Here is a 24,707-nt window from a genome sequence, read left to right as displayed (position 1 = left end):
TTAATATGTGGCATTTTTGACACTGAATATCCATCTATATAAAAATTTTAATGAAGCAACGAGTCACAAACATTAGGTAAATATCATATTGCAGTTAAGAAGCTTGTCTTCTGACCTGGGGAGAGGTTAGTAGAAAGGGTGGAGAACTATTTCCTTATCAAAAATTTTCTAGATGATTGAAACAAAAGTGTTATTTAAAATCAAGTTTTAAATTCAAGCTAATCCAATTTTAGGGGGAAATTTCTACTATTCTATGAAGACCCTGAAAAGCCTTGTTCTCAGTACATGGAGGCTTAGAATAAGATCTTCTTAAAATTCTTTCCAAAACACATACCCAGTATCAGGAAAGTGGGACAAGGACTAGTTATAGATTTACAGGGTTCTATATTGAGCCAACCAAGTAGGCAATGTTACATATGCACCGCAACATTAAGAATTAGACATTGTGATACATTTTTATCAAAATAGCATGCTAGTAAAAAGAAAAAGAGTAAATAGATTTGCAACTGCTATAAATATGACAAATACTGCAATGAAAAACAATCTAAGAGAATTATAGTAAATTTGTTGGGGGAAAAAAATCAAGCTTCAAATCACAAAATAGTCAATATGACCTTTTATACCTATTTTGGAAGAAAAAAATTCATGTCAATTGATCCAAATGAAATTAAGTTCTATTATTAAAATATACTTTAATATGAAATTTATTAGAGAAAAACCAGGTTCTCAAGTAACCTATTTTACGTTGTATATAGTTTTGCTTATAGTTTAATATGTTTATAGAAAACCTGGGATAAAAATATCTACTTAAGAGTTCCATGACAGAATTATCTTCAAGAAAATTCTCTATTTCAAATTATTTCCTTTCCTTCAGAAGTAGGAAAAAACTAATGAAAATATTCAACTGATAGTAGTATGGCACAATACTATGGAAGAGATCTCAATTTTCATTAAAATAAGGAATGCTTTTTCCTTCTTAACACATGACCTTGTAAATGAAATAGGCATGAAAATGATAATCTTCATGTGACATGCAAATGATGCTAAAAAATATCTCAAAGAATGTATACCAGTGGAATACATTTAAATTCTCAGCTCCTTAACAAAATTTTCAGGAGTCTCATCCTTTAGAAAGGAGTACATAAAAGGAGGAAATGCTCCTTCATTTTGTACTGAGGATGTATTAAATATTGGTAAAGTATTTTCACATCTGTCTTGATCTTATAGTCCTCTCTACATTCTGTTTAGCGTGCGTTATTAATCTTTTGTAAGGAAGAGACAGTAACTATTTTTCATTAGTAAGAGCACCATCGCTACTGCAGATAAATAGTTCAACGATTTTAGTTTATTTTTTAACATTAAGGAATTTGTTGAATTGTGACTTCTCACTTGTGAAAATTTTAGAGAAATTGTCAAAATTAGTGGTATTCAATTCAATAAACTACATTTTCTTAAACTGTTGAATTATTCATATAAACAAATTCTCTTCTTGTCTCTAAGTAAAAGGAGGGATAGCATTACTGAAATTTGAAGACTAGGGGTCATTTCTCCAGGGCCAAAGGCATTGCAGAATGCATGACAAAAAGCCTAACCAGGGCTTGTTTAGATGCACTGCAAGCTGCCTGTGTGCACATGCAAATCACCTTCATAGGACAAAAGCGGAATGGTTGAAAGGGGAGGCTTAGGCTACTCACAGACATGTACTTGGCACCATCTCAGAGAAGTGTATGAAGGCTTGCTGGTAAAACAACCTAGCTGTGTGAGCTACAGTAAGTCACTTCATGTTTGTGGGCACCTGTTCTCATATGGGAAAAATGGAAGCAAGTGGGTGGTAGAGCAGGAGAGCTCTGTAATCCCTCTCAGCCTTCCAAGTCCCATGGCCACCACCCAAATTCCATTCACTTGAAGTTAATGTACTTTTGTTTGTCACCCAAAGACACTGATGCATATACATATACATATACATATATACATACATACATACATATATATATATATATATATATATATATATATATATATATATATATGTACACATACACACACACTGCTTTTTAAGTATCACATAGCTTAGGTCAATATTTAATCGTTCCTCACAGCAAATGCCATTCCCACCCCAAACTGATTCTGCTTTGATGCCTGCACCTCTTAGAAAAGGCTACTAATAAAGAGTACATACTACTTGTACTTGCCCATCTTCGCCAATTTGGTGGATCTGGACCTGCTGGGCATTGGCAAGTGTGTAATGCAATGCCTGAGGCTGGGGTTGCTGAATCTCATTGGAAGCAGATGCTGTGCTCTGAACACTCTCTGAAAAAAAGAGACAAAAGTTGACCATCGCTCTACTGGTCCAGAGTGATGTTTTTACTGGTAAATCACCACCCCATGACAACAAAAGCATAGAGCCTTCCTCTCAGTTTTCGTCTATCTCCCGATACAAGTTTCCATAGATTGGGGGGGGGGGGGGGGGGGGGGGAGGGGGAAGAGTGCTGGAAGAACTGCACACACAAGTGTGTGTGCATACATGCGCATGTGTGCCCAGAAAGCTAGAAAGACAGCAAGTAAGAGGGAGAGAGCACAGACTCTATAATAATGAATACTATGTATCTGAAAAGATACCTAAATGGAGACTGCAGTGAAATATTTTATAATGACAATGTGAATAAAAACCATCCACTGAATGCAGCCAAGTGTTTTACCTTAAGTATCCTGTACTATGTTACAATATAAAGGAATTGAATGATATAGTTTCTGTGTATCATTAGGGCATCGATAAATGTTCAAAGACAGTATCAACATTAACGATATGAAAGTCTTTTGGATTGACAGCTACCATAGATGAATTTGAAACATATGGTATTGATGCCTCGTATTTACACCACAATTAATGCTGGATATACTCCTCGCCTCCAACCCCTCCCCAGCCAGGAAATGAATCCTCTTATAACAAAGAAAAACAGTTAAGCAAAAACAATCAGTGTAGTAACTATATCTGAAAATGTATCCAGTACTCTCCCAAGTCTGTAGTGAGAAGTATGCACTGGTTTTTTTTTAACTATTCTTGCAATTATTGCTACTTATTTTGACAGTTTATTACATGTTATTAAAATTACTCAGAGAATACACACACACATACATATATATATATATGTATACTTTTAGTGTTTGCTTCATTTGCATTTTATAATCATTTTGCATATTGTTCCCATTTCTTATTTCATTCTTCATTAGTTCATGCAGAGCTTCTGAATTTTTTTTTCATTTCTTACTGCAAATATATTCATCTACCATTACATCAATATATCACAATTTATTCAGACAATCTTCAATCAATGGGCATCTACTTTGTTTCCACTCTTTGCTACCCTAAAAGGAGATGCTATAAATTTTATGGGACATATTGGACTTTTCTCTCCACCTCTCAAATCCTCAAAGTACATGCCTCCATAGTGGAATTGCTAGGTCAAAAGTGCACAACTAGTTTAGTCACAATTCTCTAATTCTAAACTGTTTGCTCAAACAGTTGGACCAAGTGAGTTTCACCAGCTGTAGATTTATGTGCCTGTCTTCCCATAAAGCCTCCCACATTCTGATTTCTTTTGCCAGCACAAAACTCCAGAATTACTTTAATTTGCATACCTATTAATAAGGATTGGCAGTTTGCTTTCATATGGTCCTCGATAATTTTAATCCTTTTTTATAATTGTACATAATCTTTGACTACTAATATACTAGGAAATCATCCTTGAGTTTAAAAATTTGAGGCAATTTTTATACATCTTAAATATCAGACTTTTATCAATGATACTTGATATAAAAGATTTTTGTTCCCTGTTGAGAGTTTCTTTTTATTTTATCTGCATTAGTTTTGTTTGTGCAAAAGCTTACTTTTATTTACCAGAAATTGCATCATTTATCTTTAGTAATTATTTACATCCCTTATCTATAGCATACTGTGATATATGGTATAGAGTGTGAGATCAAAACTAATTAATTTCCAAACTACTTTCCAGTTTGACAAGCAATTCTTGTCAAATAAGGACTCTTTGCAATGATTCAAGTGCTTGGTTTTATCAAACATCAAGCCAACAGTTGAGTTTTTTATAATTGTTACTGGTTTTCTCTAATCCACTGATCTAGAACTTAAGAGTTTTGATGATTGTTGCTTTATGAGAAAGCTTGAGAGATGGTGATGTTCTGCCCTACCCTCCTTATTCCTTCTTTTCTTTTTTTTTTTCATTATTTCCCTTCCCTGGGTTCTAGACTTCTTTTTCATGACACTGATTTATTTTGTTTTTTTTTTTACTTCTATAGAAGTTCTATAGAATATCCCTTTGACTATCTCTTTTTCATTCCTATGACTCAAATCACTAACCCAATTAGTAATCTCCAGTCTAAAAAGCAGCGAGAACCATATTGTAACTGGTAAAAATGTACAGGAGAAGCCTTCTGATACTTGAACAAGTTAACAGGTCACTATTACAAATAAAGAAAACCTATAATTGAATAATTAGTACACAAGACAAGTTTTTATTTATTATTATTATATGTATTCCTTCATCCTCTCTCAGGTTCTATCTCTCCCTTATAGATTCAGAGGCAATGTGTCATATGGTGAGTAGAGTACTGGACCGGCAGGCAGAAGAGCTGGATTCCAAGTCATCCTCTGATACTAACTGGCTCTGTGACCATGAGCACATTATCCAACCTCTAAAAGATTCTGTTTCCTTACTGGTAAAATGAGGGTAAAAATACTTGTACTACTATTACCTCACCTAATCGTTGTGAGGAAAGCATTTAATAAGGCTGAACTAAAATCCGAACCTCTACAGGAAGCCTTTCCCAATCAGTCTTAATTTTAGTGTCTTCTCTCTGTTAATTATTTCCGATTTATTCTGCATATAGTTTCTTTGTATGTAGTTGTTTCAATGTTGTCTCTCCCATTAAATTGTGAGTTCCTTGAAAGCAAGGACTGTTTTGCCTTTCTTTGTGTCTCCAGCATAGGGCTTGGAACATAGTAGGTGGCTAATAGATATCTACTAACTAAGTATTTAGTATAGTGTTTAGGCCATAGTAAATACTTAAAAAATGTTGTTTTATTCATTCATATATTTAAATTTCATTAAAAATGTAAGTATAATCATTATAAAAAGGAGAATTATATACTTGTAACCTCCATATAGAATTCTGGCATACAAAATAGGGGGAAAAGGCAAAACTTCCATAAATTAATATCGATGATTTAAAATGTTATCTATTCCTGTGATTCAAATAACAGTTCTCCATCTATTACTGAGAAACTTATCACAACAGTGCTAAATTTTCCAACTCAGGTAGCAATTCCAATCACACAAAAATAATCACTGGAAAGATGCCAAAGCAGTCTTTTCATGCAGAAAAAGATTAAAAATAGGTGCCATAGGAGTAATCCCTGGTGTCGTCAGATGAGATATTCACAATTCCAGAATTCCCTCCTGACATCAACACAAAAACCAAGTAACAAAGATCAACTCACACTTACAGATAGTGATAAATAATACTTAAGAGAACATTGGGCTTGGAGAACTCACTGCTCTAAAAGGCATCCCGAGTGACTCTTAGATAATATTTTAAAGGGTCCTGAACATTCACTTCATGAAACTGGCTGAACTACCCGTATAGTGATCTAACAACCAGAAACTCAAAATTACTTAATTAAATGGGAAAACCATTGATTTGGCTTGGATAATTTGTTCTAGTTATAAGATGAAGCTGACTTTTGTGAGTAAAAATAGATCTTTTAAACAATTTATTAGGGTAAAAAGATTCTGACTGGTGGTTATCCTAATGTCTCTTGACTATTAAAGTTCCTCAGGAATGCTTCTTTAAGCAAAGTAACCTAAGGAAACAAATTTCAGATTAAAATCTAAGTCTTAAAAACTAAAGAGATGAAAATGGAATGTACTATACATAGACAGTGAGCCCTTAACAAATATCTGATATTGGGAACAATTATTTAACAGGCTCCTCTTAATTCAATCACTCAACCAAATTTAATCTAAACATAATTTATTAAAGCAAATGAAAATGTTAGCCAAACCTGACTTGTCAGTACAAACAAATATGTCAGTATGTTTGCTGCTTCCTTTAAATTCTCATTCAATTCCTGCTACTGCAAGAGACCATCTATTAAAATGCAATGTTTCTAACCTCTAACAAAAGATCAAGGAAAAAAGCACTGTATTAGTAGGAGCACAGAACTGAATAAGATATCTTAAAAACTCATTTTTATTCCTTCCTAGACAAAAACAACTAAATTGCCAAAGGAATACAATTATGCTAAACTCCTCAAATTTAAAAAAATAAAAACAAAAACCTTTCATTCATCTCAAATCTTATTCAGGCATGGTTTTTACTCATTCTCTCTCCAAACCTTTGGGTCATAGGAAACTCAGATCAAGTGTTCAATTGAAATTTTCATTTGGTATAACAATGTTCATCTTTGGATAAATGGAAAACAGCTGACTAAACAGAGGAATATAAAACATTTGTCCTCCCTAGGTACAGAGGGAATTTTACTAAAAAAAAAAAAAAAAAAAAACAACAACTAATTGTACAAATGAAGAAAGGTATATCTGGATGCTATTTTGTTGTAAATTATCTTTATTGTTTAAACAGCTGACAATGAATCCAAAGCATAATTTATGAATATATGAATACTACATATGTATAACATTAAAAACTACATTTCCTAATAAAAGTTAGCCTGAAGTAGAAGTAGACAGTATCGCACTTCTGAAAAACTAGCTAAAATGTTCATTAGAAGGATATTTCCTGCTTCCAAATAATGTGTAATATAAAAATACCTGTTTAGTAAAACCTTAAACAATACCTATATTTAGTAAAAACCTTAAAGAAATTCAAATAAGAGACTAAGAAATAGCATTTCCTCTAAAAGTGCAAAAAAAAAAATCCATCTTTATTTTTATCCAGAGATAGAATGACATAATGGAAAAGATCTTAGACATGGAGTCAAAAAAGATGGGTTCGAGTGCAAGCTATGCCAATTAGTAGTTCTGTAACCTTGAACTACTCACTTAATCTCTCATGTACTTAAAAAAAAAAAAAAAACTTTTCTTTTACTAAATACCTAACCTGTTTCTTTAGGACCATGATGCATCATAGAAACAAGTAACAGATACTAATACTACTAATAAACTAATAACTACTAATAAAAACAATTGCTAGGGGTAAAAAAATTATTTAATTATCATTGTCTTCATCATTAAACCCACCAAGGTTCTGCCTAGCCTCAATGGATTGTCATTTCTCTTAAGAATAACTAAGTATGGCTTCCAAATCAAAGACAGAGATGAACTAAAACATCTTCTTAATCATTTGTTGCACATGGGTGACATCAACTAAAATGGCTCCACCAAAAAACATATTAAATAGAGCTTGTGTTTCATGGAATCTTTCTTCAATGATAAAATTCATTTGCATTCAAAAACTGTAATATTGTTAACACATGGCAAGAAAAGATGGAGGCTACAAGCTTTGAGCTTGAATCCAGAGGTGACGGCGAACTAACAGATGAAAGCAATTGCTACAAATAACTCTTGGTAACAGTCACAACCATAAGGAAACAAAAGACAAAAGATTGAGCAAAGTCTAAAAACAAAACAAACATCCTTCAAGTATAATTGGTTTCCTCCAACCTCCCCCTCCTAATTCTCTGACCATGAACAAGTAACATTTAGGTATTTTCAAATATCTACCTTAAAATAAATGAGACTCACTACCTGTGTGACTTTGGACAAGTCTCTTCTCCTCTCTGGGCCTCAATTTTCTCATCTATAAAATTAACTATCTTAGCCATTTCATAGTCTCATTCTGGAGATAAACTACTTTTAGTCACAAACTAACTGATAAAGTGATGCCTGTTGTTTGTTTTTTCCGAAAATATTTTTGTAGGTCTCTTGTTTATCATCTGGTCTAAGCATGCTAAAGAGCAATTCTTTGGGTGTGTACTCCCTCCCCTGCTTTATGACCTCTGCTTGGTCTTCATGAATTATTATTGTCAAAAAAAAAATCTGTCACTCTGCATCAGTACTAGTGGTGAGCCTTCTCAACAAAGCTAGGTGGGCCCTCTTCGGTATAGCAGCACATCCCTGGGCACATGTTCCAGACATTTCCAGTGTGGTAGGACCTACTGTGGACCATAACCTACTAACAGAGTCCTCAGGAGTAAAAAGAATAACAAAATGAAATCTCAAATAGAACATGAGTGGGGGTAAGTGCTGCTATCTTTATAAAAAGGCACTGAAAAACAGCTAGAGACCAGGCACAATGCTCATCTGTTACTTCAAACGAAAGGTTTAAGTGACAACTACCTCATGTGACTGCTTTTTCTGATAAACCATCTTACCTCCTGGAAAGAGAAAATCTTAAAATAGAAATAAAATTGGACACTGGACTGTTACCTAATACTAATTCACTCAGTCCTGATTGTCTCTAGTTTAGCAAATTAGGAATGCGGATCTGGCTGTAAAGTCAATTTTGAGGAGATTTTATTGTGAGATATACCGGCTGATTAGTGGCAATTAAATCTAATACTTGTTGGGAATACTAACGTCCTGGGCTCCTTGATTAAATGCTTGGACAATGTAAAAAAGTGTAATAAAAGCTAAAAGTAAACTTCAAAGATATCTGGGAAAAAAGACTACTACCCTTAGCCAACCATGAAACTGAAATGGTGATATTGTTACCCCTCTCCCCCCCAAAAAGAAAAAAACCCCACATAAATAATTCAGACACTATGCATGATGTCTAAAGGGAAGAGACTGACTTTGAGATGAAAAGTATCAGAAATTTTGTAGACTACTGATATTCCTGAGAGTAAGCATGGCAGAGAATTGGCCTCCAAATCAGGGAACTCTGTGTTCAAGTCTTGCCTCTAACACTTATTCAATGAGGGACCAACCCTGGGCTTAAAATCTCAGTGTTGTAGGCAATTTTCAAAGACTCAAAGTCCCAAAGCACATACCAATCTGCATTGGTTTCCTCACTGAGAGCGCCATATACTGTACCAATGAAACCACAGATCAGGGCAAAAAAACAAAACTTCCCTAAAATGTATGAGTACTCTAGCCAGGAGGAGCATTAGTAAAATATTAAACATCTGAATTTCATGATCCTATTTATAAACTTGTTGCTATCAATATTCTCTTTCAACATTACCATGCTAAATCAAGGTGCCCCTGTGACATTAGCATAACACAAATGGGACTGCTGAACATTAGGTGATAAGCTGATGCCATTTGTAAATTTGACTCAACCTAGTAACACTGGCCAGTGGGAGGCATTGCCAAGGGAGGTGTTTGGGTAAAACTGTGGTGAGAAAAAAATGTTTAAAACAAGATACTTATCTTGCTTTTTTTCCTTATTATTACCCATTCCAATCATAGTTTTGCTTTTCTGTGATTGGTACATAATAAATACAATCAGTAGCCAAAGGCAAGTTTTTGGTCATAAAGGACAAGCTTCTTTTCTGCAAATACAGAGTGAAAGTACATTCACCTGAAGACTGCCTGGTGTCTTATTTCCCTCCATCTCTGCCACAAGCTTTCTGTCCACTATCTTTCCTTCACCCTATAGAACTCATAAAAGTTAGCTGCCTTTCCCTGAATTTTCATCTCTCTCTCCATTGTATAGAGAGATGGTAGTTAGAACTCAATGGTGGTGAGCGAGTCACAGACTACCTGCAGCTGCTCTCCAGTGCACTGAGAACTTCCTTACCATCCAGGCTCTGCACCACAATATCACTTGCATTCTGCCTCCCTCTTCTGATGCAAAAAGTTTACTTCCCTTAAAAACAGCTAGAGACATCAAAAAGCCAAGGGAAACTTCCAGCTGGAGCCATGATTTGATTACTCTCATTACTGAGTCCCAGAGAGTCAAGGAATTCTAATAGAAAAGGTCTTGGGTTCCGAATCAGGAAGTACTTCCTACCACAACGCAGCTCAACAACACAATTAAAGACGCTACTTGTGTGGCCCAGTATACTATTTCCCTATCTATAACAATCTTTGGCAACTGTTAATACTTAGCATCTGATAACTACCAAAACAACTGGGTATGAAAAACTGAAGAAAAAAACAACACAGAAAAGAACTTGGGACCATCCAAGTTTTATCACATACCACTTGTAATACTGCACACACATTCTTTCACCAGTAGTGTTCCAAGAGATGGGTTATAAGTTAAAGTGGACATAAATTTTCAAAAACTCTACTTGTCTCCACAATTAAAAAGGCAAAATTCCCAAAGGCCTGGAATAAAGCATGCAAAGTTAAACCTGTATGTAGTTAAACTTACCTAAAAGAGAGAGTCATTCACAACTTTTCTTCACCTGGTTATGAATGGTCCTCCGTACTACTGATTGCTCTGAATGAAATCATTTTGAAAGGCTGTGTACCACTACCCACCCCAGCATGCTGCTGTCAGGAGAAGCAGTCACATTTCCCTTCTCTCTCCCCAGAACTCCTACAGCTAGAGCTAGAAATGACCTCAGAGGCTATCTAAGCCAGTTCCATCATTTTACAAATGAGGAAACCTGGATTCAATGAGGTTAACGGACTCTTCCTTTGGCATCTTCCTACCCTAGAGTCCCCTTGCCCTGGCTCTTGTGATGAAATGACTAGGATAAGCTTGATTTCCCTCCAAGAGGTAGGTGAAGTCTATTCCAGTCTTTAGTATACTGAAAGCACCCACTGCTGGCAATCTATAGGTAACTACATTAACTATGTATCTCCTGACTTGACTTACTCTCTGAACATTTCCATCTCCTCATCAGCAGCCTTCCCACCCTAGAGATAAATCTATCCTGAGACCCACTCTCAGGATTGGTAAGGACCTGGGACAGTCATTTCATGAGGGACCCCCAGCCATTGCCAATTCATTCTCAGCTCAACTCATTCTCTGCATTTCTCTACTTTCTCACAGCATCTCTGCCTCCCATGCTGGTACCCTCTCCCACTCACCCTTCTATCTTGCCTTTATGTGGTATCTTCCCACCATTAGAACACAAGCTGCATGAGGATAAGGATTGCCTTGTTTAGTTGCATAACTGTATCACCAGCGTTTAGAGCACACTGCCTGGCATACAGTAAGAGTTTAATAAATTATCTATCATTCTATTTGTGTCTTTTCCTTGGAGGACTAAAGAAGAAGGGAAATGGAATCTTAATGAGGCATTTTATCTTTTCTTTGACAATATAATATTGTAGAAAAGACATAGGTTGTGGAGTAAAAGGGACTGAATTCAAATTTTGCTTTGGTTACATATTGCCTTATGACTCTGGATCTCAGTTTCCTCATCGACAAAATGGAGCAATTTGACTATGTGATCTCAAGGGTCCCTTTTGCTGTAAATCCAATTAGTTTTTAAAATCTCTAGAGGAAAAATCCCTTAGAAAATTTCAAAAGGGCCTACCACTAGTTTCAGGGTCAGAAAATCAGAGGGGAAGTTACAGACGAGAATGCATTCTGTTCTAAATTTGGCCACAGAGGAGAGAAATACTTGTTGGAAGGGTTGTTGAAGAGAAGGCACAGGCATCAGGGTTCGGGAGGCAGAGAGGAAGGGCTAAAAGAGATGACTTCACTTCTGAACCCTTGTAACAACTCCAAGGGTCAATGATTCTAGCACGTCTATAGGGAAGAAGCAGTTAATAAGGAGTGAAGGAAGATGGAAAACTGATCCTGCTAAGTAAGTGTCCTATCCAGCTTTTAAAATCTATGATCCTAAATAAACTAGTTATTTCTTATACTGTAATTTAATTTTAATAAGTTCATATCATCCCCCCAATTAGACTACAGGTTCCTTAAATATGGGGACCACTTCCTATATATCTGCATAACCTTACCAGTGTACTCTTTTCTGCATCTATTAAGCCATCGGTTTTGGTTAATTAACAGGTTAAAGTCTAGTTAAAGGATTAAAAATATAATAGTGATGGAATCCTAATGGAGCTGCCCCCGGCCCCAACATTCTAACTTCGTTATAGGCCCCACTGAACAGCAGGCCCACCACCTCTACTTAGCCACACACACACACTCAATATCCTAACTTCTTCATAAATGCCTCATTGCTCACTAGAACAGGTGTGTCCATGAACTACTATTTCCCACAGAAACAGCAAGCATGTCCAGGTGATGGGACCCCAGCCACTCCCCCCAGACCCATTTCTCATATTTCCCACAGAAACAGCAGATGTGTCCATGTGATGGGATCCCAGCCACTGCCCCCAGACCCATTCCTCATATTTCCCACAGAAAGAGCAGGTGTGTCCATACACTCAACCACAACCATATCCATCTAGCCTTAGACAGGACCACAATACTCAGCCAATCAGAAAGCAGCACCACTAGGATGCCCAAGCAGGATGTGGACCCCAAAACAATAGGGGGGCAGTGATTAGCTAGAGGCAATGGCTAGGATCCCATCACATGGACATGCCTGCTGTTCTGTGACAAATGAGTTCATGGACACACCTGTTGTTCTAGTGAGCAGTGAGGCATATATGAAGAAGTTAGGATATTGAGAGGGAGTGGCTTGGCAGGGGCAGTGGGCCTGCCACTCACCAGGGCTCAAAAGGAAGTTAGAATACTGGGGCTGGGGGCAGCTCCATTAGGATTCCATCAATAGAAACAAATGTCTCAGGCGCCATGCCAGAAGCTTGAGACCTCAGACAAAGGAATGGCCCCGTATCAGCCACAGCCTCTGACACCAAGATTAAAACCAGAAAGATTAAGACCCAAGCAAAACCAAGTTGTTCCCTTTTCTCATGGGCTTGAGGAACTCAACAGGAAATGAGGTACTTCAAAGCATTCCTGATGAAAATCCCAGAGCTACATGCAAACTCTTAAATACAAACACAAGAGCCAAGAGAAACATAAAAAGGTCACTATGAATGAACAATGATAAACTACCAGGAGAAGACACGAGTACCCGATGAGCCCCATAAGCATCTAGAGTCACAGAGGAAATCTAATTAACAGAAGGCCTAGGAGTGTGGTTCTGTTACATTCTGATGATCTTAAAAGAAGAATAGAGAGAGAAAAAGAGGAATATATTGGGGGGACAGGAAGATTATGGAACTTTATCTCATATAATCAGAATGTTCAAGTAGAAGTCTGGAGAAGGAGGGGGTGACACCTGCACCTCAATCTCATCTGAAATGCTCAAAGGAGGTAAGAAGACACACTCATATACTCACAGCTGGGGACAGAAATACATTTCACTCAACAGGGAAATAGGAAGGACAGGAAGGTAAGAAGGGAGAAAGGGATGGTAGATTAAGACATGGGATTACTCCTAAGCAAAACAAATTTTAATTAAAGATATACAAAAATATAGGTCTTTATGCAGTGGCAAAGAATTGGAAACTGAGGTAATATCCATCCAACGAGGAATGGCTGAACAAGTATGTGATGGAATAATACTGTACCATAAAAAGAATGAAGGGTATGGCTTCTGAGAAAAAAAATGTCCTTAGGTAACTAAGTGGTGCAGTGAATAGAGGACTGGGCCTGAGTCAAGAAGATCTAAATTCAAATCCAGCCTCAGACAATTAATAGCTGTTTGATCCTGGGAAAGTCAATTAACCTCTGTTTGCCTCCGTTTCCTCATCTGTAAAATGGAATAATAACAGCATCTACTTCTCAGGGTTGTTGTGAGAATCAAATGAGATAATAATTATAAAGCACTCAGCATAGTGCCTGGCACATAGTAGGCACTGTATAAATGCTAGCTAATATTAGCTAGCTATTATTAAACCTGCGAAAACTTGGATGAACTTGACTGTGCATCAGTTCATTTAAGTCTTCCTAGGTTTTTCTGAAACCCATTTCCTTTATCATTTCTTAATTACAATAATACTCCAAAGCACTGGTATACTATAACTTGTTCCGCCATGTCATCTGCAAAAAAAGTTCTGTTTTCTGTTCCTATGTTTATTCCTTCATTTTTTTTCTTGTCTTATATCTAGTATTTCTAGTTCAATATCAAATAGCACTGGGGATAATGGACATCCTTGCTTCACCAATGCTTTCTCTCTTTGTTTTAGATAGATAATATTTATGTTAGGGAAAGTTCCATTTATTCCTGTGCTTTCTAGCACTTTTAACAGGGATGGGTGTTACATTTTGTTAAAAGCTTTTGCTCCAACTATTGAAATAATTGTATGATTTTTGTTGTTTTTGCTACTGACATGGTCAATTATGCTTCTAGTTTTCCTAATATTGAACCAGCCCTGCATTCCTGATAGAAATCCAGCCTGGTCTTGTTGTAATTTCCTTGCTAGTATTTTAAATTTTTACATCAATGTTCTTTAGGGAAATTGGTCTACAGTTTTCTTTCTCTGTTTTGACTCTCCTTGGCTTAGATATCAAGAGCATATTTATGTTATAGAATGAATTTGGTAGGGCTCCTTCACCTATTTTTTTCCCAAACATTTTATATATTATTGGAACTCATTGTTCTTTAAATGCTTCATAGAATTCACATATAAATCCATCTGGTCTTGAGATTTTAGTTGTTTTTGTTTTCCCCTTAGGGAGCTAGTTAAGTATTCTATTCCCTCTTCTATCAATGTGGGCAATTTATATTTTGGTAAATATTCATCCAAGAGCAGCTAGGTGGCACAGGAAGACTGATCTTCATGTGTTCAAATCTGCTGAGTTCAAATCTGGCCTCAGACACTTACATAGCTATGTAACGCTGGGCAAGTCATTTAACCCTGTTTGACTCAGTTTCCTCAGCTGTAAAATGAGCTGGAGAAGGAAACGGCAAACCACTCCAGTATCTTTGGCAAGAAAACCCCAAATGGGGTCACAAAGAGTTGGAAAAGACTGAAACGAGTCAACAACAATAAATATCCATCATTTCAGTTAGACTGTCAGTTTTATTGGCATGGAGTTGGGCAAAACAACTCCTAATAATTACCTCTATTTCTTCTTTATTGGTTGTGATGAATAGCTGTTGCTATTTTTAAAAGAACTTCACCTATTTGGGCCAAGAATATATCTTAATGGGCTCGTTAAATCACCTAGAATGGGATATTTATATTTTAGAAAACTGCAGATCTCCCAACAAATTAAACACCAAGGTAGGAATCAAAAATTCCCTCCTAATAACCTAAATTTGGCCTTAATATATTCCTTTCTTTTTCAAATGGAAATGCTGAGCTCTTACATTTCCATTTCTTAAACCGCTCTTGAAATGAAATCCCATAGGCAGCTCAAACTCGACATAGTCAAAATATGTTCATCTTCCCCCAAAACTCTCTCTTCTTCCCGATTTCCTTATTATTTTCAATAGCACCACCATCCTCTCCATCACCCAACTTCAGTGTCACTCTCAGCTCCTCAGTAAAGCCCCCCCACATGTCCAATTGGTGGTTAAATCTCATCCTTTTTACCTTCACACTGTCTCTCGCACGAGTCCCCTTCTTTCTACTCAGACAGGCATCGCCCGCTAGGGGCTCTCATCACCTCCTTCACAAGCTATTAGAATATCCTTCTAAGGAGTGTGCCTGCTTCAAGTCTTTCTTCTTTCTAATCCATCCTCCAGTTGGCTACCAAAGTGATTTTCCCAAAGCCCAGGTTGGATCAGACTATATCACACAGATCTCATACATTCAATAAACTGAGGGGCTCCGTAATATCGAAAGGGTAAAGGACAAATTCATCTCCTGAGCTTTGAAAGCCCTTCCCCACCTGATCCCTCCTACCTCTCCTCTCTTCTTACACTTGTCTCCCCTCTACAATCCGGCTATGCTAGCTTACTTGCCATTCCTATTAGAGGATATGTTCTCTCCAGACTCCAAGCATTTTAGTTGGCTATCCCCCATGCCTAGAATGTTTTCCCTTCTCATCTCTGACGTCCAGCAAAACACAGCTCAAGTTAAAGAGAACAGAAGTACAGAAAGAATTACAGACAAGTAGGACAGCTTTGAAAGCTACGGACTGAACATATTTTACATTTGGAAAGAAAAGGCAAGCTGTGCATGATAGAGATTTACAGTTTTACATAAAACTCTCTTTTTTCTGTTGTGCTATATGGAAATGCCAGTTTTATTTGGTGTTTGTTCATTCAAAATAAAAATGCATTAACTTTTTTAAAAACTCAGCTCAAATCCCACTTTCTGGAGGAAGTTTCCTATGTCCTCTCCTTCCCCACTGCACCCCCACCTCCCACCAAGTCTTTCCTCTGAAATTAATTTCCACTTACACTACATGTTTCTCAAAGGTGTGTAGTTATTTGCATGTTATCTCCCTCATGAGAATGAGCACCTTGATGGCATGGTAGGGATTGTGTTTGTGTCTTTCTTTACATAACCCTAGCACTTAGTACAGGGTCTGGCACATAGTAAACTCTTAATAAATGCATGTTTACTGACAATAAAATAGAACAGAAGGAAAGATAAATAATGATCAAGTGCCACAGGAATTTGCCTGGCCTGATTTATGAAAGTCATTTCACCCTCTTATAAGGAAGAGATTTCAGGAAAAAGTGATCAATAATACTGATCTAACTTGAAAGTATACTGTCAGGAAAGTCAATAGTCAGAAGTATTATGAGACTACAACACTGGAATTAGCACATTTTTAAAGTTTGGGTATTGCCTTAATTTCATGGAACTGTTAAGACACCCCACTCCTGTTCACCTTTCTAATCCAGACCTTGTCACATCTGCCCACAGGGAAGCACTTCATTTTGAGTAAATATTTTAATATAAAGGATGCACGAATAAGATAAAAAACATTGCACAATTTATATAAAAATATTGGCTCATTAAGAGCCTAAAATTCTTCAAATGAAAATGCAATCAATAAAAACAACTCATGTTTATAATTAAAGAAACTAGTTTATGTTGTTTTATTTAAGATTTTTGAAAATAATATGCAGCTTGAGAATTGTTTTTCCATAGTAAAACCATATTTCTTGGCATTGCTTAAGACACAGTGATGCTGTTAACACGCAACTCAAAGTTTCATATCTCAGCTAAACATGCTGCTTTTTCTTCCAGCTCATATCCAAAGTTAGATTTCAATAGGTAACATTCAAATGCCCCGTGAAGGTACATTTCATTAAGAGCCAAAACATTTTCTGTGAACATCTCTAGATCAATATTTTTTATTCATGATTACCATTTAATTTTAAAACTATACTGAAACATAGATTTGCCTACTGGGATATATCACAAAAAGACAGAATGACTGTTGTTTTCTTAATTTAGCTCAGAAGTTCTTAACCTTTTTTTGCGTGATGGACCCCACTGGCAGTCTGATGATGTCTACTAACCCCTTCTCAGAATGTTTTGAAATGCACAAAGTAAATTTAGATTGCAAAGGAAATCAATTATATTAAAATACAGTTACCCCAGGTTAAGAACCCTGACTAGTTTATTCCCATATGGGGATAGGCACTGGTAATAAAAGAACCCAGTATGCGGCATGGGTTGAAATCTTAATACTGCCTTTAGGACGTTAGGAGAGTAATTTTAACCTGTCTGGTGCCCACAGCTGCCTCATCTGTAAAAGAAGCAGCTAGATTAGATAATCATTCAGCTTCGGACCCTATGAGATCATTGTTTCAGGGAGGATTCCATCCCATTAGGCCTGGGTCATCCTGTGGTTTACACTACAAAGAACAGATAAAATCTGATCCGCACAGTAAGTTACAATTAATTACTGAAACCCCTGGTGACCTTCTGAGCTCCTCCCAAAAGTTTAATGATCACTTTTACACAGAAAATTCACAGATCTATATGCCCAGCCCTATTCTATCTCCTGACCTTCAGTTTTACATCACCAACAATCTACTTAACGCATTTCCATCTGCATGTTCCATCTGAAGACATCTCAACCTTACCAAGACCAAAACAAAATCCATCATCTTTCCCCCCAAACAAACCTCTCTTCCACATTTCACTACCCTTGTTGCTTCATCCTGTACACACACTTATGGGGCATGCAAACTGGCCTCCTCTCTGTCTTTGATGCAGCTTTCTATCTCTAGTCTCCATGCCCCCCTGCCCCTCCCCCCCCCCACCATCCCTCAGGCCTGGAACAGACTCCCTCCTAACTCTTGTCTCCCACAGTCCCTCCCTGTTCAAGCAGCACTTTTTACAAGAAGCCATTCTTTGACTCCAACTGTTAGTGAGCTCCCTCCCTAACTGCCTTCAATTCATTTATATTTAGAGGGCAGATACATGTCATCTGTACTTGCTTTCTCCCACTTCAGAATGAACCTGTGTTCCTTGAGAAGTAGGGGTTGTTTCATTATTTGTGTTTGTGACTAGCGCCTACCACAGAACCCGGCACATGAAAGGCACATGATTATTGCTTGTTGGTGGATTATGACTTCTTCCACATTCAAAGCAAGAAGGGGAGAATGGAGCAAGAAGAGTGGGGTACATGGGGCTCCTGGATTCAAAGATAAGAGAATCCGATAGGAGGGTAAAGGTCAGTCACAGGGAGAGGCAGGACAGAGTCAGGAACTGCAGAGGGTGTCCATCTTCATATTAGCCATGTTTTTTTGGACCACCATTCTAAATTAAAATTATATGTACCAGAGAAGGGCTAAGTTCATAAGAAGAACTGAAGAAAAGGTATTCTGTGTCAGGGAGAATTCAACCAACCAATTAATGTCTATTGAATGTCTATTGTGAGGCAGGGTGAGGGGCACAAGATGAATGCACATGTTCCTACCTTCAAGCAGCTCACAATTTAGTTATACAGCATTCGGAAGACATGATACCTAGCTAGATGGAACCATGCATAGAGTCAGAGGACCTGGCTTCACTTCCCACCATCGATACTTACTACTGTGTGACCTTACACAAGTGATTCCACCCCTATGGGCCTCTTTCGAAATGAGGAGAGGGCGCTGGATGGCCTCTCAGGTCCCTGCTAGCTGTCAGTCTGTGAGCTATTCCTAACCTGACCTAATATAAATCGAATTTACCTTCACCTTCCCTATGACTTTTAAAAAACATGACTCTAAGATTAGATGTTAAAGTATTTTGAAATCCCCTAGATGAAAGATGAATTTATGACAAGACCGTAATTAACTTTTAAAAGCCTGCCCTAAAGCTTGTGAGCACATTGTCTTGGCTAATGATCACATCTAGCTAGAATTCTCGTTTTGCTGAGAACAGGCTCACCAGATGGAGGAGCCCCAAGGAAGGGCTCACCACTCACTGTATGAATCTCCAGGCATTCTACAAACAAAACCTGCCAACCATATGCCTCAGGAGCTGAACAAAAGGAAGAAAAATGCGGGGAGAGCAGCCGTTCCACTTACTGCACATCCTAAGCTGCCCTGGTACTCACCAAACCTGATGGATTCAGAACTCACTGGGCCTAGGATGGACACAACCAAGAGCTTCAGAGACACTCGTGGCCAACAGGCTCATTTTGGTTGTGGGCTGTAGGAGCTGATCAATGTAGCTTCTGAGTGTCTTTGACTCAGTGGAACCTGCAGGGCACCCACTCTCCCTCCTCACCCCATTCAAAGATTTAATCTCAGGATTATGGAAGACTCAAGACTGACATGAAGAACTTTGAAGACTGTGCCAACAAAGTAAACCTGACTCAAACAACACTCAAACCCAGAGGCTTCAGTAACTGACCCAAACTCAAATTCAGGGCCCTCAAGTCAAATTTTCCAGAAAGGTGTTCCCTCTCTTTTTTAATTACGAAATAAAATCATTTCTAATAGAGAGCGTGCCTCTATCCAGGGCATTCCTCGGCAACACAGTGGTTTATCTGATCAGCATTTACACCTGGGAGGTCAGCCAAAAACCAGAGCAATTTAGAGTCAATAACTATCCCATTCTCTGAGGTTTTCTGAGTGTTACACGCACCATGATCACTCCTGATTTTTAAAACGTACTTTCACACTTGGGAGTCTGGGGTGTGGATACACACCACTAAACAGAAATATGCTTGAGTGGACACCCAGTGACATCCATTTGGCTGCCATTTTCCTCAGGACTCGCCCTTGTCACAGTTTCTCCATTCTCCTTGGTTGTTCCTTTACATTTCAGATTCAATCTCGGAGAAACATACCACCCACTCCAAACTGCTCCCATCAATAATCATAACCTTTACATGATGGTTTAAATTTTGCAAAACACCTCCCATATACTACATCTGAGCCTCAACTTTACAAGGTAGGGCCTACCATGATCCCCACTTTGCAGATAAGGAAACTGAGGCTGACTTGCCCAGGGACTTGCCTAGGAACAATCAGCTAATAAATGTATAAGGAAGGATTTGAATTTAGGCCTTTTTGGTTCCATATCTAGGACTCTATATCCCCTAGCTGCTATTACCGAAATTCAATCTGTCTTTATAGCTTGCCTTGAATATACCACAGACGAAAATAGAAAAGATTTGTTTTTGTAAAAAGACCATAACAAGAAATATTCCCTATCAAAAAACTTTTTGGGGGGGAGGGGGGGAGGGCACAAGGAGAAGGGGGGAGGGGGGAGTTCTTAGCCCGAATGTTATTTATTACAGTGTTCTCTATTCATACTCCATTATTCCCAGTCTGGTGGAATATCATTGTTTGGTCTCTTCTGTCTATTTCAACACTGAGGCAAACTGGTAGAAACCTCAGCAGTGTGAATACTTGATGTATGCCTGAACTGAAAGGAAGATTTTAACTGATTTGTATAAAGAAATTATCAAATGTCCACTGGGAAATATCAATTTCCAGTTGCGCTGGAAACTACTTTTGGGGACAAGTTGCATAACCAGAGGCTGTGCAAACTTACAGGAATACTGTGCTTGATACACATTCATTTTTAAAGTAAAAATTACATCCTATTCCAATATATTACATTCTTCCACATGACTTTTAAGTAGGGTGGGGTGGGGTGGGGTGAGAAAGCCCTTTAAAAAACATTTAGTTCTACTTTTTAATATAATTATGACAAAGAGAAGAAAGGGAAGGGGAAGGGGAAGACTTAGTCAAAAAGAAAGGAGGGAAGGAGGGAGGAAAAGTGAGAGAAAGAAACAAAGACAGACCTTATTAAGTTCTTACTATATGCAACACTGAGCTAAAAGCTGGGGACAGAAAAAGAAAGACAATACAGTCCCCTGCTGTCAAAGAACTCACATTCTAATGGGGGAGAAAACAACACATACAAGAGGTTTCAGTGTCAAGTCAGATGGAAAGATCCCATGGTCGGTAGGATGCACAAAGGACCAATAAGTACAAAGCAAACAAGAAAATACAGAAATCTACACAGAGGACTGTATAGCAGAATCAGCAGAGCCAGGACTATAACTAAACAGTAAAAGAAAAAGAAAAGAAAGAAAAAGAAGGAAGAAGGGAACCTGTATCAAAAGTAGTAGAACTCTGGGTGGTGCTAGGAGGGCCACATTGAACAAAACCCTTTTATTTGATTGTTTATTGTTGGTTAATTCATTTGTTTCTACCTCATTAAAGAGGTACTACTAAAAACTTTGCCTCTTGTCTCATATTTAATTTTTTTGTTGATGGCTTAGTTTAAGTTTTTAACAATTTAAATAAAGTATGATCCTATGTGACTATCTAATAAATTAGAATTTTTGACTCTAGATATTTTGATGAAGTAGATACTAACATTTCAGTGACAGTTTGAAAAAAATATTTAAAAAATTAAATGGGGGAAGAATCCAAGATTTGAAAAGATAATTTCTGGGCTTTACCACTGGCTAGTTGTGTGAGAATAGTCAAAGTTAGTTAACCTCTAAGCCTCAGTTTCATCAGCTGAAAAATGAGGATAATAAAACTTAACCTACCCACAAAGTCATGTGATTTGCAAACTATGAAGCATCGCATATAAATATGAATGGTCACCTTGAGGCCAGCTAAATAGGTAGAATCAGTCTCAAATTAACTTGAAAGCATAATAAAATCACAAACATAAAAAAGCTTAACAAAAGATTCAATTTCTGACAACAGTTACCTGAGCCACTATAAGATGATGAAGAAGGTGTCCGCCTGGAGAAGCTTTTGACTGCAAGACTCTGCCCTCTTTGCTTTCGCCGCCAGGCTGTCCTACACTTGGAGTCAATACTCTGCTTGATTCGATACCAGTCAGATTCTGTGATTCCAAATTTATAAAAAAGGTGACCTGAAAAACACATCCCAAAAAAGCCCTGAGTGAGATGAATGTGTTTTATGGGCACACTTAAAGGGAATGCAAAAATGACATCCGTAACATCTACTCCAAAGAGCACTGCTAATATAATGAATGAAGTCAGAATGTACTTCTCTGGCTGCTAAGCTTATGATCTGAAAAAATCATTTTGTAAGTGAATCCTGAGTAACAAACACAGTCAACAGGTCATCCCCCAAAACAAGATCAAATATTCACAAAATCAAAAATTTTAACTTCTACATATGTATTTAATTTTAGACCAACTTAAGCTATCCCCAACTGTGCTGACCCTAATTAAAGAAGTTGTATCAGAGAATCAGAAATTGTAGATTCAAATAACAGCCTGCTTCCCATGAGACTTGGAACAAGAGCCACTTTACAATTCACAGCTTAGTTTCTTGATCTATAAAATAAAGAGTACTAAGTGAATTCCACAGTCCCTTCTATAAAGGATCTAACATGACTCTAAAACCACAAGATCACAGATTTCAAACTGGAAAGGCCCTTAGAGGCCATCTAGTCCAACCCCCTCATTTTAGAGATGAGGAAACTCAGGGACCCTACAGAGATCAAATGATCCATCCAAAATGATGATACAGGTGTTAAGAAGATCTGGGATTCAAACCAGTCTTCTGATTCCAGCACCTGGGCTTTTTCCACCTTGCACCACTTAGAATCCTAAGATCCTGAGTGGACAGTACTCAAAACAAGGAACTAGCAAAAACTATCAGAAGTTTCTGGCTCTTCTGGTCATTGAGCTAGCCCACAATGTAAAGTCCTTGAGGTGAAGAAAGCTGGCAATAATCTGCCCAATATCCTTATCCTGAGAAGCAAAGCCCAGATAGGACAGTATTTGGAAATAACAACGACCCCTCCCCACCCCTCCCCCCAAAATGCCACTGAAATAAAGTTCTTACTACTTAGATTTCATAAATTCTAAGGTATCAACTTGTAAAAGGCAACAAATTAAAAACAAACAAAACCATAAAAAAGTCTATCTAAATTTCCCCCACCACATGCATAGCATCAGCACCTTCTCAGGGCTCTAAGTCCTGAAGTTTTCAGCTTTCATCCCTTCTATGTCCCTCACAACCTTTAAGTAAATCAGAATTGCCGACTATTTTGTTCTTATATCTCTGAAACTTAGTCTTCCTACATTTCCACAGCCACTACAAAGACTGAGCCCTGCTCCAGTTATTCTACACACAAGTACCAGGATACCTCCCAAAAATCATTTTCTTCAAGTCATTCCACTAGCCAAGAAGCCTCTGTGGCTCTCTGATGCTTTTTAAATCAGATATCACCTCCTTGATCCGATGGTAAATACCCTCCATCAAAGGACCTCCTAACACCTACCAAATATCATTTCTCATTATCTTATCTCATTATATATTAGAACTGAAAAAGAATTCAAAGGCCATGTAACCTAATCCATACCTGAACAGTAATTCCTTCTAAGATTCCACTAACAGATGGTCACCGAGATTCAATTTGAAGACCCCTAATAATGGGGCACCTACTCTGGCCCAAGGCAACCCACTCTCTTTATATCAAGCTGAAAAGTTTATTCATTGCTCCTAAATCTGCTCCCTGAGGTCAACCAGGGCAAGTCTTATTCCATTTCCAAATGACAGCCTTTCAATAATTAAAAACAACAATCATCCTCCAACAGGAAAAGATGGCTTTGCTATCAGGGTGAATGTCAATGCATATCAATTGGTTTCCACCGTTTCCTTTTTCATAAAGGAATGCCCTCAGGGTGAGTCTTATCAATAATGGTTCTTAGCTAGTAGTAGTGGTAAACAAGTCATAGTAATGATAATAGCAATGGCTAATGTTTGTATAGTGTCTACTATATGCCAGGCACTTTGATAAATATTATCTAATTTGTGTTGGTGGAGTTGTGAACTGATCCAGCCATTCTGGAAAGCAATATGGAACTATGCCCAAAGGGCTATAAAAATGCGCATACCCTTTGACCCAGTAATAGGGGCTGCATCCCAAAGAGATCATACAAGTGGGAAATGGACCAGTATGTACAAAAATATTTATAGCAGCTCTTTTGTGGTAGCAAAGAATTAGAAATCAAAGGGGATGCCCATCAATTGGGGAATGGCTAAACATGTTGTTGTATGTGAATGTAATGGAATACTACTGTGCTATAAGAAATGAGGAGCAGACGGACTTCATTATAACCTGGAAAGACTTATATGAACTGATGCTGAGTGAGGGGAGCAGAAGTAGGAGAATATTATACACGATTACAGATACACGGTATCTATGATGACTAACTTTGATAGACTTGGCTCTTCTCAGCAATTCAAAGTCCAAAGACAGCTCCATGATGGGAAAAGCTATGCATATCCAGAGAAAGAATTACTGAGTCTGAATGCAGATGAAGGCAAACTAAGTGCTCTCGCTTTTTTTTTCCTTCCTTTTTGATTTCGTTTCTTATCTCTCATGATTCATCCTATTGGTTATAATTCTTTACAATTGGACTATTATGTA

General features: G+C 37.6%; 1 protein-coding gene across 4 annotated transcripts in view; it reads right to left on the bottom strand.

The window, feature by feature from the left end:
- The window catches only part of LOC118845036 (BTG3 associated nuclear protein), a 251,976-nt gene that overhangs the window by 105,600 nt on the left and 121,669 nt on the right, over positions 1-24,707 (bottom strand). For all 4 annotated transcript variants that reach the window (XM_036753062.1, XM_036753063.1, XM_036753064.1 and 1 more), the window contains 2 exons: positions 22,005-22,172; positions 2,180-2,310 (listed from right to left, as the gene is read on the bottom strand). In XM_036753062.1, coding sequence (XP_036608957.1) covers positions 2,180-2,310; positions 22,005-22,172 — 299 coding nt within the window. The remainder of the gene's footprint in view (positions 1-2,179; positions 2,311-22,004; positions 22,173-24,707) is intronic.

Source organism: Trichosurus vulpecula, chromosome 3, assembly GCF_011100635.1.
Source record: "Trichosurus vulpecula isolate mTriVul1 chromosome 3, mTriVul1.pri, whole genome shotgun sequence".
NCBI classification, from domain to species: Eukaryota; Metazoa; Chordata; class Mammalia; order Diprotodontia; family Phalangeridae; genus Trichosurus; species Trichosurus vulpecula.
Note: the sequence above shows the minus strand (reverse complement) of the source record. Positions and strands in the feature narration are given on the sequence as shown.